General features: G+C 33.6%; 3 protein-coding genes across 3 annotated transcripts; 2 read left to right on the top strand and 1 right to left on the bottom strand.

The window, feature by feature from the left end:
• The first annotated feature begins 2507 nt into the window (after positions 1-2507).
• Positions 2508-3219, top strand: LOC119610963 (lectin subunit alpha-like). The gene is made up of 3 exons (XM_037966389.1): positions 2508-2662; positions 2735-2846; positions 2918-3219. Exons 1-3 carry the CDS (start codon positions 2534-2536, stop codon positions 3217-3219), a joined length of 543 nt encoding a protein of 180 aa, XP_037822317.1. The 5' UTR covers positions 2508-2533.
• Positions 3220-5429: 2210 nt separating this feature from the next.
• On the bottom strand, positions 5430-6145 carry LOC119610964 (lectin subunit alpha-like). The gene is made up of 3 exons (XM_037966390.1): positions 5996-6145; positions 5822-5933; positions 5430-5769 (listed from the first exon to the last, which is right to left on the bottom strand). Exons 1-3 carry the CDS (start codon positions 6116-6118, stop codon positions 5477-5479), a joined length of 528 nt encoding a protein of 175 aa, XP_037822318.1. The 5' UTR covers positions 6119-6145; the 3' UTR covers positions 5430-5476.
• Positions 6146-9240: 3095 nt separating this feature from the next.
• Positions 9241-10105, top strand: LOC119610962 (lectin subunit alpha-like). The gene is made up of 2 exons (XM_037966388.1): positions 9241-9427; positions 9487-10105. Exons 1-2 carry the CDS (start codon positions 9299-9301, stop codon positions 10018-10020), a joined length of 663 nt encoding a protein of 220 aa, XP_037822316.1. The 5' UTR covers positions 9241-9298; the 3' UTR covers positions 10021-10105.
• Positions 10106-12086: the final 1981 nt, after the last annotated feature.

The following is a 12086-nucleotide window of genomic DNA, read 5'->3' as shown; positions in this document are numbered from 1 at the left end:
TCCGAATCTTCGGTCCATATATGTATATAAAGAATATATGAGTAAAAATCCGAGATAAACTCCACAAATTTCCTAAAAAAATTGCTTTGACAAACTGGAAAATAAAACAACAACAGCAACAATATGGTATATTTTTATACCCTACAGTCAGGAGGGTATTATGCTTTTGTGCTGATGTTTGTAACACTCAAAAATATTGGTCCTGCACCTACGCCTGTCTGTCTGTCTGTGTGTCCATGTCATCTTTATGCTCACGCTACAGGTCGCTATTTTCAAGATTATTTGATGAAATTTGGCACATACTTTTCTTTTGACCCGAGGACAACCGTACACCCCGAATATGGCTTTTATGCTCATAGTTACATATGTTAAATGTTCTAGTATCTCAACAAAAATCGGCACAACTTAGTTTTATACAAGTCTATATAATACAGCCGATTTTCGTAATGACCGGGCCTAATTTGACCCTAGCCCATGTCATTCCGTTTGTAACACATCGAAATATTGGTCATAGATCTACAAAAGTAAATATATTCTGGGTCCTTATTAAATTCTAAGACGATCTAGCCATGTCTTTCCCTATGTCCGTCCGTCTGTCTGTCTGTTGAAAGCACGATAGAGTCCGAACGGAACGAGCGAGATTGAAATTTTCCTCAAATATTCTCTATAGGTAAGGTTTGTTTGGTATTGAAAATGGGCTATATTGGTTCACGTTTTCGGATAGCCCCCATACAAGTGGACCCCCTGAAAAACAGCTTTAACGGTCATATCTGTTTTAAAAGAACGAGTATGGCGATGAAATTCGACATAAATATCTTTTATGTATTAAACTTTATGTGTATCGGTCCATAATTGACCCTACTCCCCATATAAGGTCCCCTACAAAAAAGTACTTAAACGATCACTACTGGCTTAAAAATACGAGTAAAGCGATTAAATTCTAGTAAGTTCCTTGCGAACCAACATCTCTTAGCCAAATTTTATGTGGATCGGTCCATAATTGATCTTACCCCCCTATAAGATCCCCTTCAGATAATTTATTTAATGATCATTACTGCCTTGAAAGTACGAGTAAGTAAGTAAGTTTCTTACGAGCCAGAACATCTGTACTGACTTTTATGAGAATCTGAATATGATTGACCCCCGTATAAGCTCCCCTTCAGAAAATGACTTTAAAGCTCATTACTGGCATAAAATTACCAAAAAAAAAAAACGATGAAATTCGACACACATATGTTTTATACGAGTTAAAATCTCTCTACCAAATGTATTGAGGATCGGCCCATAAGAAAATTACTTTAAAGATCATTGATGGTTTGATGGTGAGTGTATGAGATTCGGCACAACCGAATATAACACTCAAATTAAATGCTTTGTTATTAAAAAAAAAAATCCACATTTTTAACATACTCACCGGTGTAGGCTATGCCCGACTATACTTTCATATTTGTTTTAAATTTAATTTAAACGACCCTTTTGCACGGACTTACATTATTAAGGGTCGATCCTTTGGTCAATTGCTACTGTGATTTAAATATTTAGTAGATTTATGCTGAATAGTATTATTACATATCTACTATATAAATATGAAAGTCAGCTTAATTTCAGACTTGGGTTAAAAATGGACCAAGCGCTATGGAATTTAAAAAAAGTTTTAAATATATAATTTTGTTGAAATTTATAGTACTACTATAATTTTTGAACGATTTATGTATAAAAAAAATATTTTATGTAAGAAAGGTTATATGGATCAATTATGAACCAATCTTTAACCGATCCGATACTTATTTGAGAGAGATTGTGAGACTTAAAGGGATCTTATATTGGGTCTTGGGTAAAATATGTACCGATATACGACGTACTAAACATTATTGTATAGTTATATGGGTCAATCAAGAACCGATCCTTAACCGAACCGATACTTAGTAAAAAGAGCTTATGGAACTTAAGGGGACCTTTTATCAAGATTGCTGTATAATCTATATAAATACAAATATGTTAGTGGTATTCTTGGCTAGGAGAAATCGTGGACCGATATTATGTATTTTCAACTTTTAACAAATATAAGCCCCCTAACTCTTCCGGTCTAAATAAGATGAGAACCCCGATCCAAAATATAATTTTAATTTATTTTATTAATAATTAAATTAATTATTTAAATTAAAAGGAGAATAATTTTTGGAATTTATTTTTCAAATTTAAAGGGGATTTTTTAATCTTAGTAATTCTGTGTAAAATCTAAAACTAGAAATTTTGATAAGAATAAACCACATACATACATATTTGTTTTTGCACAAGGTTATAGTATAGAATTTATTAAGGGTATACTTTTTGATTAAAACTTAAAAGTTTATTCACATCATTAGTTTAATAAAATCACTCAGTTTTTATTTATATTAATATTTTTAAACTTTATTTCGTGCAATATATTCTAAAAGAAGAGCAGCACCCCTAATACGTACAATTTTTATATATAAAGAACTACAAAACATGTAGGGGATATCAGTTACATTCAAAACTTTTATAAATCAATATGAAAATTTTAAACTTTTTAAAACTTATGCTGTTACTCTCGGCTTTGGAACAGGTCTGGTCTATTACACAGGAAAAATTGTATAGCGCTGATGGTAAAAAATTCTATTACATAGAAAATGAGTATAAGGTTAGTAGAATTTTATAGGAAAATATGAATTTCCAATATAATTTTCAATACTTTTATACTAATTCATTTTAGTATGATTGGTTTGAATCCCTAACGAAGTGTGCAAGCATGAATATGACTCTGTTGACAATTGATTCCAAACCCAAATCGGAGGAAATCAATAATGTTGTAAAGAAGGCCTTTGGTAATTTCATGTGAAACTAAATAATATTTTTAATATTTTAATATTTTTACTTTCATGTATCAATTTTCTAGGAAAAAATATTATTCTCTGGGTGGGTGGCTATGCTGTTGGCTCAAATCGCCAATTTCGATGGGTATCCACTGGCGAGGAATTTACTTATACTTATTGGCATGGTGCAAACCCTGACTTCACTAACAGTGAGGAATATTGTATGCAAATTGGTTGGTCTGCCACAATGGCGTGGAACGATAATAAATGTACGAAAAAATTTGGTTTCATTTGTGAGTTTAAACCACAAGAATGTTCGGGCAATACAGATGATAAGAATTATAAATATCATAATATTATAATAAATAATTTGCAAAAATATTAAGAGGAAGTTGTTATTTTTGTTATGATATAGAAGAAAAAGATATACAGTGAGACATTATAGCCGAACATGCCCAACTATATTACACTCTACACTACTGTTTTACGGAATAAGGTTTTTAGATTTTCAAAAAGGCTGATCCAAGCCGTGGACCAATTACGGATCGTATTGGATCGTATTGAATCGATTATAATTTATTTGTTAGAACGAATCCATATATAGAGGTCGAATATTATTAGATTTACTTTACAGTAAAACCATGTATGGATCCATGGTTGTCAGAAAATTGTTCAGAAATTTCTGACAACGTTGTCAGAAAAAGCATTGTCAGTAAATCAATAATATTTAGTCAGACATCTGACAAATGTATAAACACATTACGTTGCATGATTAATATGAAATAATTTTGTGACAATTTAAATAGAAATTAAAAATTGTCAAGCTATTATCTTACAATGATCTGGTAATGGCAACGTAATGTGTTTACACGATTGTCATTTGACAATATTATTATTTTGCAATGATTTTTCTGACAATTTTGCAGGACAAAAATTGTAAGTTCACTCGGTTATTAGGCATTTGTTGGACATTTCTCCGACAACCGGGTATACATAACTTCTGATGTGCAAATTTTATGAATCTGACAATGACAGATAAATTATTTCTAATGGCAACATTGTCCATTAAAAGAAACAAACAAAAGTGTAGTAAAAGTGAAACAGTTCTGTTAATGTCTAAACAAGGATCTGACAAAAGTTTGAACTTAAAAATTTTTGTTGACAGATAAATTTATTGTCTGACAATTATCTGACATTGAGATTTTAAGATTTTCTTACAATCGTCTGAACAGACATTGAAGTCGAAGTACTTTACGTGAGTACCAGACGTGTTGGCCTATCTCACGGTGATCTTTTTCAACTACTGGGTGAGCTTCGTGACGACTCTCGACCGCCCCTTCAATCTTTAATAAAGAAATCAGGTCGCAATTTCTGTACAGGTCCATGTATAAGCACTTTGCTCATGTCCATGTATAAGCACTATGCTCAAGTGTTCGAGCTATCTAATCTCTTGCCATAGTAGTCCCGTTGAGAAAGAACAGGTGTCATAAGCAAGCTTAATCTAACCCCGACAAGGTAAAACCTTATATGTCGCTCAACCACACTACCGAGATGGCTCTGTTGATTCGGCAACAGCACCTAGGGGACGTAATTGGTAGTCCGAAACACGGATCATCTTAATAGACAAGACTCATTTCCGTGGCCACAAAGACCCACTGTGACAAGTTGAGCATGTTTTAGAGTAAACTCTAACATACTCAACCATGAAAGGAAAATTGCCGAAAAATTAAAGAAAGGTCAGTGAAGGTTTACACCACAACTTCTCCTCCATCCTGCCAAAACATCTTTCAGCACATCATAAGCGATCAAAAATCACTCCATCCGTCAAATACATCAAAACATCAGTACACCAGAAACTCTACATCGTATATCCCATCTTTGCATTATCAGCTCAAATCCAACATTTTATTAATCCACAGTCATGCTCTGTAGTTTGTACCGATCCAAGCATCTGGGAGCGATAACAGAAATGTATCTTGAAAATTGTATTTCACCGTGTATCAGTCTTTTAACCAAGCGATTTTGGTCTCAACCACAGCCACTAAGTGGATCCTGAATGAACCTCAATCAACTGAACAGTCAGGACAAGTCCTGTGGGCAACTGACCACTCGTAGTACCAGATTATGTGGTGCTCTGGTAAAACCTCTCTTCAATTCATGCAAGGACTAGGCCAAGCAGTGAATTGTAAACACCAATTTATAGTCCCGGCAGACTAGAGGTATTGTTAGGACCTATCTACCCCCGGATTGCAATACACCAAGAAGCGGTCTATCATCAAAGAAACATGCCCGGGGGCGTCTGAACAGACAATTTATCTGTTGCTAAGAAAATTGAATCATAATTACAGCTTAATAAACATATTCATGGGCATTCAAACAGTGGAGAATAATACGAATTGGCCGTATCTGCATGGAGTATTTAGGGGAAATTTTAACCCTCACGCTTTCAACAGACAAACGCAAAAACTACATTATTATATTCTTGTTTTTGGAAGTTGATACCCGCAGCTATGAACTTATGTTTTTTGGAATGTGGTCGGTCCTTAGTTATCTTATAAACCGATGACTAGGGCACAAAAACAAATATTTGTTAAATAAATTTTCACAACAATTATATAATTCTCACTTTATTCACAAATTTTCTAATGTTTATTAAAATAGAAATTATAATTTTGAGTTATTTTATCACTGTAGTAATTCTTGCACTGTTGCTCTTTGAACTCACAAATAAAACCAAATTTTTTGGTACAGCTATTATCGTTCCATTCGTAATGCGGACCATTACCAATTTGAACACAATATTCCTTCTGCTCAGAAAAATCTGGATTTCCAGTGGTCCAATTGGTAAATGTAAATTCTTCACCCGTTGTCATCCACATAAATTGACGTTTATCACCAACTGCATAACCGCTAGTCCATAAAATAAGTTTTTTTTCTACAATAGACATAATATAAACTTCATAGTTTTATATAGTTTAAAAATATACCAAACTGTTTTTGTATCATCGTAAGTACATCATCCCATTTGACTTTGGAATCAAAGGCCGTCAGCGACATATCCATGCGAGCACATTTTGCCAAAGATTCAAACCAATCATACTGTATATTCCAAAAAACATTTTATTGAAAATAATAATATATTTCCGAATTTTTGCACCTACCTTGTGTTCATGATCAATATAAAAAATTTTATTTCTATCCGAGGTGAATAGTTTTTCTGGTGTAATAGAAAATACCCGATGTTTGAAAGTCAGCAGGAATAAAATTATGAACAGTAGTTTCATATTGATTTGATGTTTGTGGAATGTGAATTAAACGAAACTAAATGTTATGACCGCATATTAAATTTATTTTATAAATATTATTATTTTTTAAGAAAAACCTTATCAACTGCTTGAATATGAAATTATTACCCAGCAAAAGCTTCGTTGTGATTTTCTTTATTTTAAAAATTATGAAAATTTTCATAATAGACATTACAATTTTTCGACCCTATAAAGTATATTATGTATATCTCGAGCCCCTATAGATAGTGGAATCGATTAAGATATGTCCGTATATCTATCTGTATATCCATTTGTATGTATGTTTGTTGAAATCCATTTCCGAAAGATTCAAATTTTCAACAATTCTATCAAACATGCTCTCGAGAAGTGTCTTATTTAAAATTCAGTCTGTAAATTACGGAAATATGAGCAAAAATCCGAGACACCCACTGAAAATGTAATTAAAGCAGGTAAGATTGTTATATTCGGCCATGTTGAATCTTATATATGTACCCACCATCGAATTTTATCACCATATGTCGATATTAATATGAACATCAGGGTAATGAGGGCTTAAGTATGGACCGCGCTCTTCCGAATTAAAAATGTAATTTTTATTGGTCCAATTTTTAAAAACCATAAACTGTTTCTGTTAAAGTCGTTATATGCAGGGTAGAGTCAATTATGGACATATCCTTATCGGTTTATACAATAAGTATTTGTATCGAATTTCATCGCTGTACTAGTATCTTTAATTCAGTCATGAGGTTTAAAGTAATTTTCTGAAGAAAACTGATATTGAGGGGTTGGATCAGTTATCGACCGATCCTCATCAAATTCAGTTGAAAAATGTCAGTTCCTATAAAACTACCGTAATTTGTAAGAACTTTTGAGCAATAGATGAGCGTTAAAGTAATTTTCTGGAGTGCATCTTATATAAGGGACAATTATAGGCTGATCTTCATAAACTTTTGTACATAAATTATGTTTCGTAAAGAAGTTGTTTATATCGAATTTCATCGCCTAAGTCGTATTTTAAGTAACTAATGAGTGCTGAAGTAATTTTCTGAAGTGGTCATTTATCGATCCATCCTCATCATATCCGGTAGGAAGATTTCAGTTCCCATAAAACTTGTTTATTATACTCGTATTTTATTGCCAGTAATGAGCGTTAAAGGCGCCCTTATATATGGACCGATCCTCCTAAAATTTCGTAGAACAATTTTTGTTAATAAAAATATTGTTTATGTAATGAGCGTTAAAGTAATTTTCTAAAGGGGACCTTATATGGGGGTTAGGGTCAATTATAGACCAATACTCATAAATATCTGAAGAAGACATTTTTGCTCATACAAAACTTGTTTATGTAAAATTTCATCGCTGTAGTCGTATTTGAGCGTTATAGCCAGTAATGAGAGTTATAGTCATTTTCTGAAGGGGACCTTGGGGTCAATTATGGACCGATCCCCATAAAATTTGATAAAAAGTTTTTGGCTAGCACAAAACTTGTTTATGGAGAATTTCATTGCAGTAATCGCGTTTTTGAGACAGTAATTAAAGATTAAGTCATTTTCTGAAGGGAACCTTTCAGAAATAACTGATCCTCATAAAATTTAGTAGAGAGGTTTTGGCTCATATAAAAATTTCATCGCTGTACTCGCAGTTTTAACCTAGTAATGACCGTTAAAGTCATTTTCCGAAGAGGACCTTATATGGGGGGTAGGGTAAATTATGGACCGTTCCTTACAAAACTTGATAGAGAGTTTTTGGCTCGCAGAAAACTTGTTTATTTCACCGCTGTACTCGCATTTTTGAGCAAGTAGTGAGCGTTAAAGTCATTTTCTGAAGAGGACCTTATATGGGTGGGGTCAATTATGGACCCATCCTTATATTATTGAAAATGATTTTAGTTGCTATAAAACTTATTTATGTCGAATTATATGGAGGGTAGGGTCAATTATACACCGATCTTTATAAAATTTTGAAAAGATATTTTAGTTAATATAAAATATGATTCTGTCGAATTTCACCGCCATAGATGCTTCCTTTAGACAGTTACGAGCGTTAAAGTCATTTTCTGAAGGGGACTTTATATGGGGAGTTGGTTCAATTATGGGCCTATCCTTATAAAATTTGACACAGAGATTTAAATTCCAATAAAACATATTTGAGTTGAATTTCACCGCAGTAGATGCTTCTTTTAGCCAGTTATGAGCGATAAAGTAATTTTCTGAGGGGGCCTTATATGGAGGCTAGGCGAAATCATTGACCATTTTCAATACCAAACAAACTGCATCAACTAAAAGTATCTGTACAAAATTTCAGCTCTCTAGCTACTTCCATTTGGACTCTATCGAGTTTTCAACAGACAGACGGGCATACGGACGGACATGTCTAGATCGTCTTAGAATCTAATAAGGACCCAGAATATACATATATACTTTTATGGGTCTTAGACGAATATTTCGATGTGTTACAAAAGGAATGATAAAAACAATATACCCCCAACTTTTTTGATGGTGGTGGTAAATAAAAAACCTAAAAAAGAGAACTTTTTGGTACTTTTTCGTTTTTCAAAAGGTACTATTTGAAATTTCTATCATTTTAAACCTAGAAACATAAAACTAAGCATGAAGAGCACGGACTAATTGTGAACCTGGTACTTCAAGTGGTATAGATTTTTCAAAAATATGTGAAATTAATTTTTTTTTTAATGGAAGTATATTCGAAAATCTGCGACATGTGTAGGTTTTTAATAGAACGTCTCTTATTATTCTTCCTTTAGATAAGTAAATAATTACTTTAAAGTTAAATGATAATTGGTAATATCTTACAAATATTTACAAATATACATAAATAAATTAATAATACTAATTATAATTACAACATTGAACGATAATTAATTTGTATTTAAACAAAATGTTTGTAATAAGCAAATTAAATTAAATTAGTTTTATCTGTAAAGCGTTAACCTTTCTAAACCCATGCGTTATTACTTTATAACGATTATTAACATATAATAGTAAAACTTTTACAAAATTGTTGCAATTTATGGCACTGTTACACGAAGGTTTATTAAGATTTAGAATAAATAGAATTAGCAATGTTTGTAGCAAATTCAAAACTAATTAGTTCTATATAAATCGAGAAGTGAAATTAATTATCCCACAATCTTGAAAAGTACAGCGAATTAGCAAGATGAGAGAAACCTTTCAAATATTTACTATATTTTCAATTTTAATTATCAAAACTCTAGCAATAGAATCAACTGACAATTTGTTTATATCGGAACAGAATCAGACCTACTATATTGAAAATGAGGAAAAGGTAATTCTTTATAAAAAAAAATATGCAAAATAATAAAAGTAATTTTCAATCAATTACAGTATAACTGGTTTCAAGCCTTAACCAAATGTGCCAGCATGGATATGAGTTTAGTAACAATAGATTCCCAGGAGAAATCTGATGATCTAAATGCATTATTAACTAATACATTTGGAACAATAAATCCTTTATGGATTGGAGCCTTACTGAACGATTTAAGTCCACGCCAGTATTCATGGATATCAACCGGTGATAATTTAACCTACACTAATTGGGCCGATGGACAGCCAAATTTTTTGGCTCGTCAAGAATATTGCATTCAGGTCACTTCAACAGAGGATCCAGATCATCCTATTCAATGGGATGATGAAAAATGTTCCAGACCTTATGGTTTTATATGTGAATATAGTCGTTATCATAATTTGGAAGAAGAAATGAAAGAGCAATTAGCAGAGCATTTGGCTATAGAACAGCAATTGCAATATGAATTGGATAAAAGTAAACTTTTTATAAAATTTCTGTTGGATTACAGCAAGCCGGAACATCCTTTGTGCGGAAATAAGACAATACGCGATATTATTTTGAATATAAATTGAAATTATAAATTTCATAAAATATCTAAACATGTATCTATATTATATTAAAGGTAACGGGAATAAATATTAATTACTATGGTTCTAATTACTTTTCTTAATTTTTGGACCCAAACAAAATTAGTGAAGTTTTGAAATTGTTTACAAAATCATGTGGTATAACTGGAAAGACTTCGAAACTGGTTTAATAAACAATAAAGATTGTGGAAAATACTAAATATAAAAATCAGTCACATATTTTAAAATGTGTATATATCGCAAGAGATAGACTCTTCACAGGAATATCTTCAATACTAAAACTAGAATGTTCTTACCTTTGCCAATATAAAATTTTATCACAATCGGACAAGTCGTTTTGGGTCACATGGATCAAGAACTATGATATCTCGTTCCATCATTGAGACAATTGAGTTGCTATTGTGGGAGCTGAGGCAAATTAATCTATAGCGCAGCTGAACGAACCAATGTAATGAACATCAATTCGGAAAAGATCTGTTAAGTCGTGCAGAAGGAGAACGTCCAATCGAATATCGGAAATTCGTCCGTAATGACATTATAGGAACAACAGAGGAACCGGGAATACCAGTGCAACCCAAAGCAGAGCTATCGAAGCGAGCGATCTAGCGAGGAGCGAGCGAGCGAGCGAGCGAGCGAGAGCGAGCGAGCGAGCGAGCGAGCGAGCGAGCGAGCGAGCGAGCGAGCGAGCGAGCGAGCGAGCGAGCGAGCAGCGAGAGCGAGCGAGCGAGCGAGCGAGCGAGCGAGCGAGCGAGCGAGCGAGCGAGCGAGCGAGCGAGCGAGCGAGCGAGCTAGCGAGCGAGCAGCGAGCGAGAGCGAGCGAGCGAGCGAGCTAGAGCGAGCGAGCGAGAGAGCGAGAGAGCGAGCGAGCGAGCGAGCGAGCGAGCGAGGAGCGAGCGAGCAGCGAGCGAGCGAGCGAGCGAGCGAGCTAGCGAGCGAGCAGCGAGCGAGCTAGCGAGTATAGCGAGCTAGCGAGAGCGAGCAGCGAGCGAGCTAGCATCTAGCGATCGAGCTAGCGAGCGATCTAGCGTATCGTCTATCTATCTATCTATCTATCTATCTATCTATCTATCTATCTATCTATCTATCTATCTATCTATCTATCTATCTATCTATCTATCTATCTATCTATCTATCTATCTATCTATCTATCTATCTATATATCTATCCATCCGTACATACAACTAGTGAGTCATTTATTGTTTTATTAGTGAATCTTTTGTCAGAGAGGAGGCATGACCAAAGTCAAAGCGGCTGTCTTCAGCCTAACCATACTTTATTTGAATGATGTCGGCAAGCTCAAAGGGAAAACATGGTACGATCCGTACCTCTATAGTTACCATAATCGATTAGTTGCGCATAGTTCTCATGCTACAGAAGATGGATTTGTCAAGTGCCCCCCAACATACAAGTGTCGATTAGAATGGGCTTATATAATAGCTAAGGTCTTCTCAGAATTTTACAATTATACTGAATATAAGACAGATATCCTGATAAGTTGCAAATTATAATTTCTTGTTTAAGATTGGGTCCAAATATTACAAAAATTAATATGGTTCACAGTAACACCAAAATTCATTTAGAATTTTTGGGATTTTGGAAAACTAGAGGCTAGATTCGTAAGTTATGTATAAAATGGATTTAATGTGAGACACCAGGGAAAATCTTTTTGGTAGAGTTTAGGTTTTTTTATAAACAAATAAATAATAAATGAAAACATGTTTTCAGTTAAAACAAGTAAGAAAGTATAGTCGGGCGTGGCCGACCATATGATACCCTACACCAGTTATGAATATTAAATGTGAAATATTTTTCATAATAAAGCATTTATCTTCAATATTCCCCTGTTCCGATACTTTTAAGCAATTTATGGATGAAAAAATAATTTTCTGAAAGAGGCTTTATATGGGGGCTAGGGGCAAATATGTACCAAGCCCGATAAAATTTTGTGAATATATTTATATTTACATAATATTTGATTGTGCTGAATTTCAACGCGATATTTGTGTTTATAAGTTAATTTGGGACATTCAAGTAATTTTCTGAAGGGGACT

This window comes from Lucilia sericata, unplaced genomic scaffold, assembly GCF_015586225.1.
Source record: "Lucilia sericata isolate MDLA Ls3-8-SP2 unplaced genomic scaffold, ASM1558622v1 Contig001325F_arrow, whole genome shotgun sequence".
Lineage (NCBI taxonomy): Eukaryota > Metazoa > Arthropoda > Insecta > Diptera > Calliphoridae > Lucilia > Lucilia sericata.
Note: the sequence above shows the minus strand (reverse complement) of the source record. Positions and strands in the feature narration are given on the sequence as shown.

Coding starts and splice junctions, on each gene's coding strand:
- LOC119610964 (XM_037966390.1), bottom strand. CDS start 6,118: ATGAAACTACTGTTCATAATTTTATTCCTGCTGACTTTCAAACATCGG. Junction 5,934..5,995: donor ATATTGATCATGAACACAAG/GTAGGTGCAAAA, acceptor TGGAATATACAG/TATGATTGGTTTGAATCTTT. Junction 5,770..5,821: donor GATGATACAAAAACAGTTTG/GTATATTTTTAA, acceptor TGTCTATTGTAG/AAAAAAAACTTATTTTATGG.
- LOC119610963 (XM_037966389.1), top strand. CDS start 2,534: ATGAAAATTTTAAACTTTTTAAAACTTATGCTGTTACTCTCGGCTTTG. Junction 2,663..2,734: donor ACATAGAAAATGAGTATAAG/GTTAGTAGAATT, acceptor AATTCATTTTAG/TATGATTGGTTTGAATCCCT. Junction 2,847..2,917: donor TGTTGTAAAGAAGGCCTTTG/GTAATTTCATGT, acceptor TCAATTTTCTAG/GAAAAAATATTATTCTCTGG.
- LOC119610962 (XM_037966388.1), top strand. CDS start 9,299: ATGAGAGAAACCTTTCAAATATTTACTATATTTTCAATTTTAATTATC. Junction 9,428..9,486: donor ATATTGAAAATGAGGAAAAG/GTAATTCTTTAT, acceptor AATCAATTACAG/TATAACTGGTTTCAAGCCTT.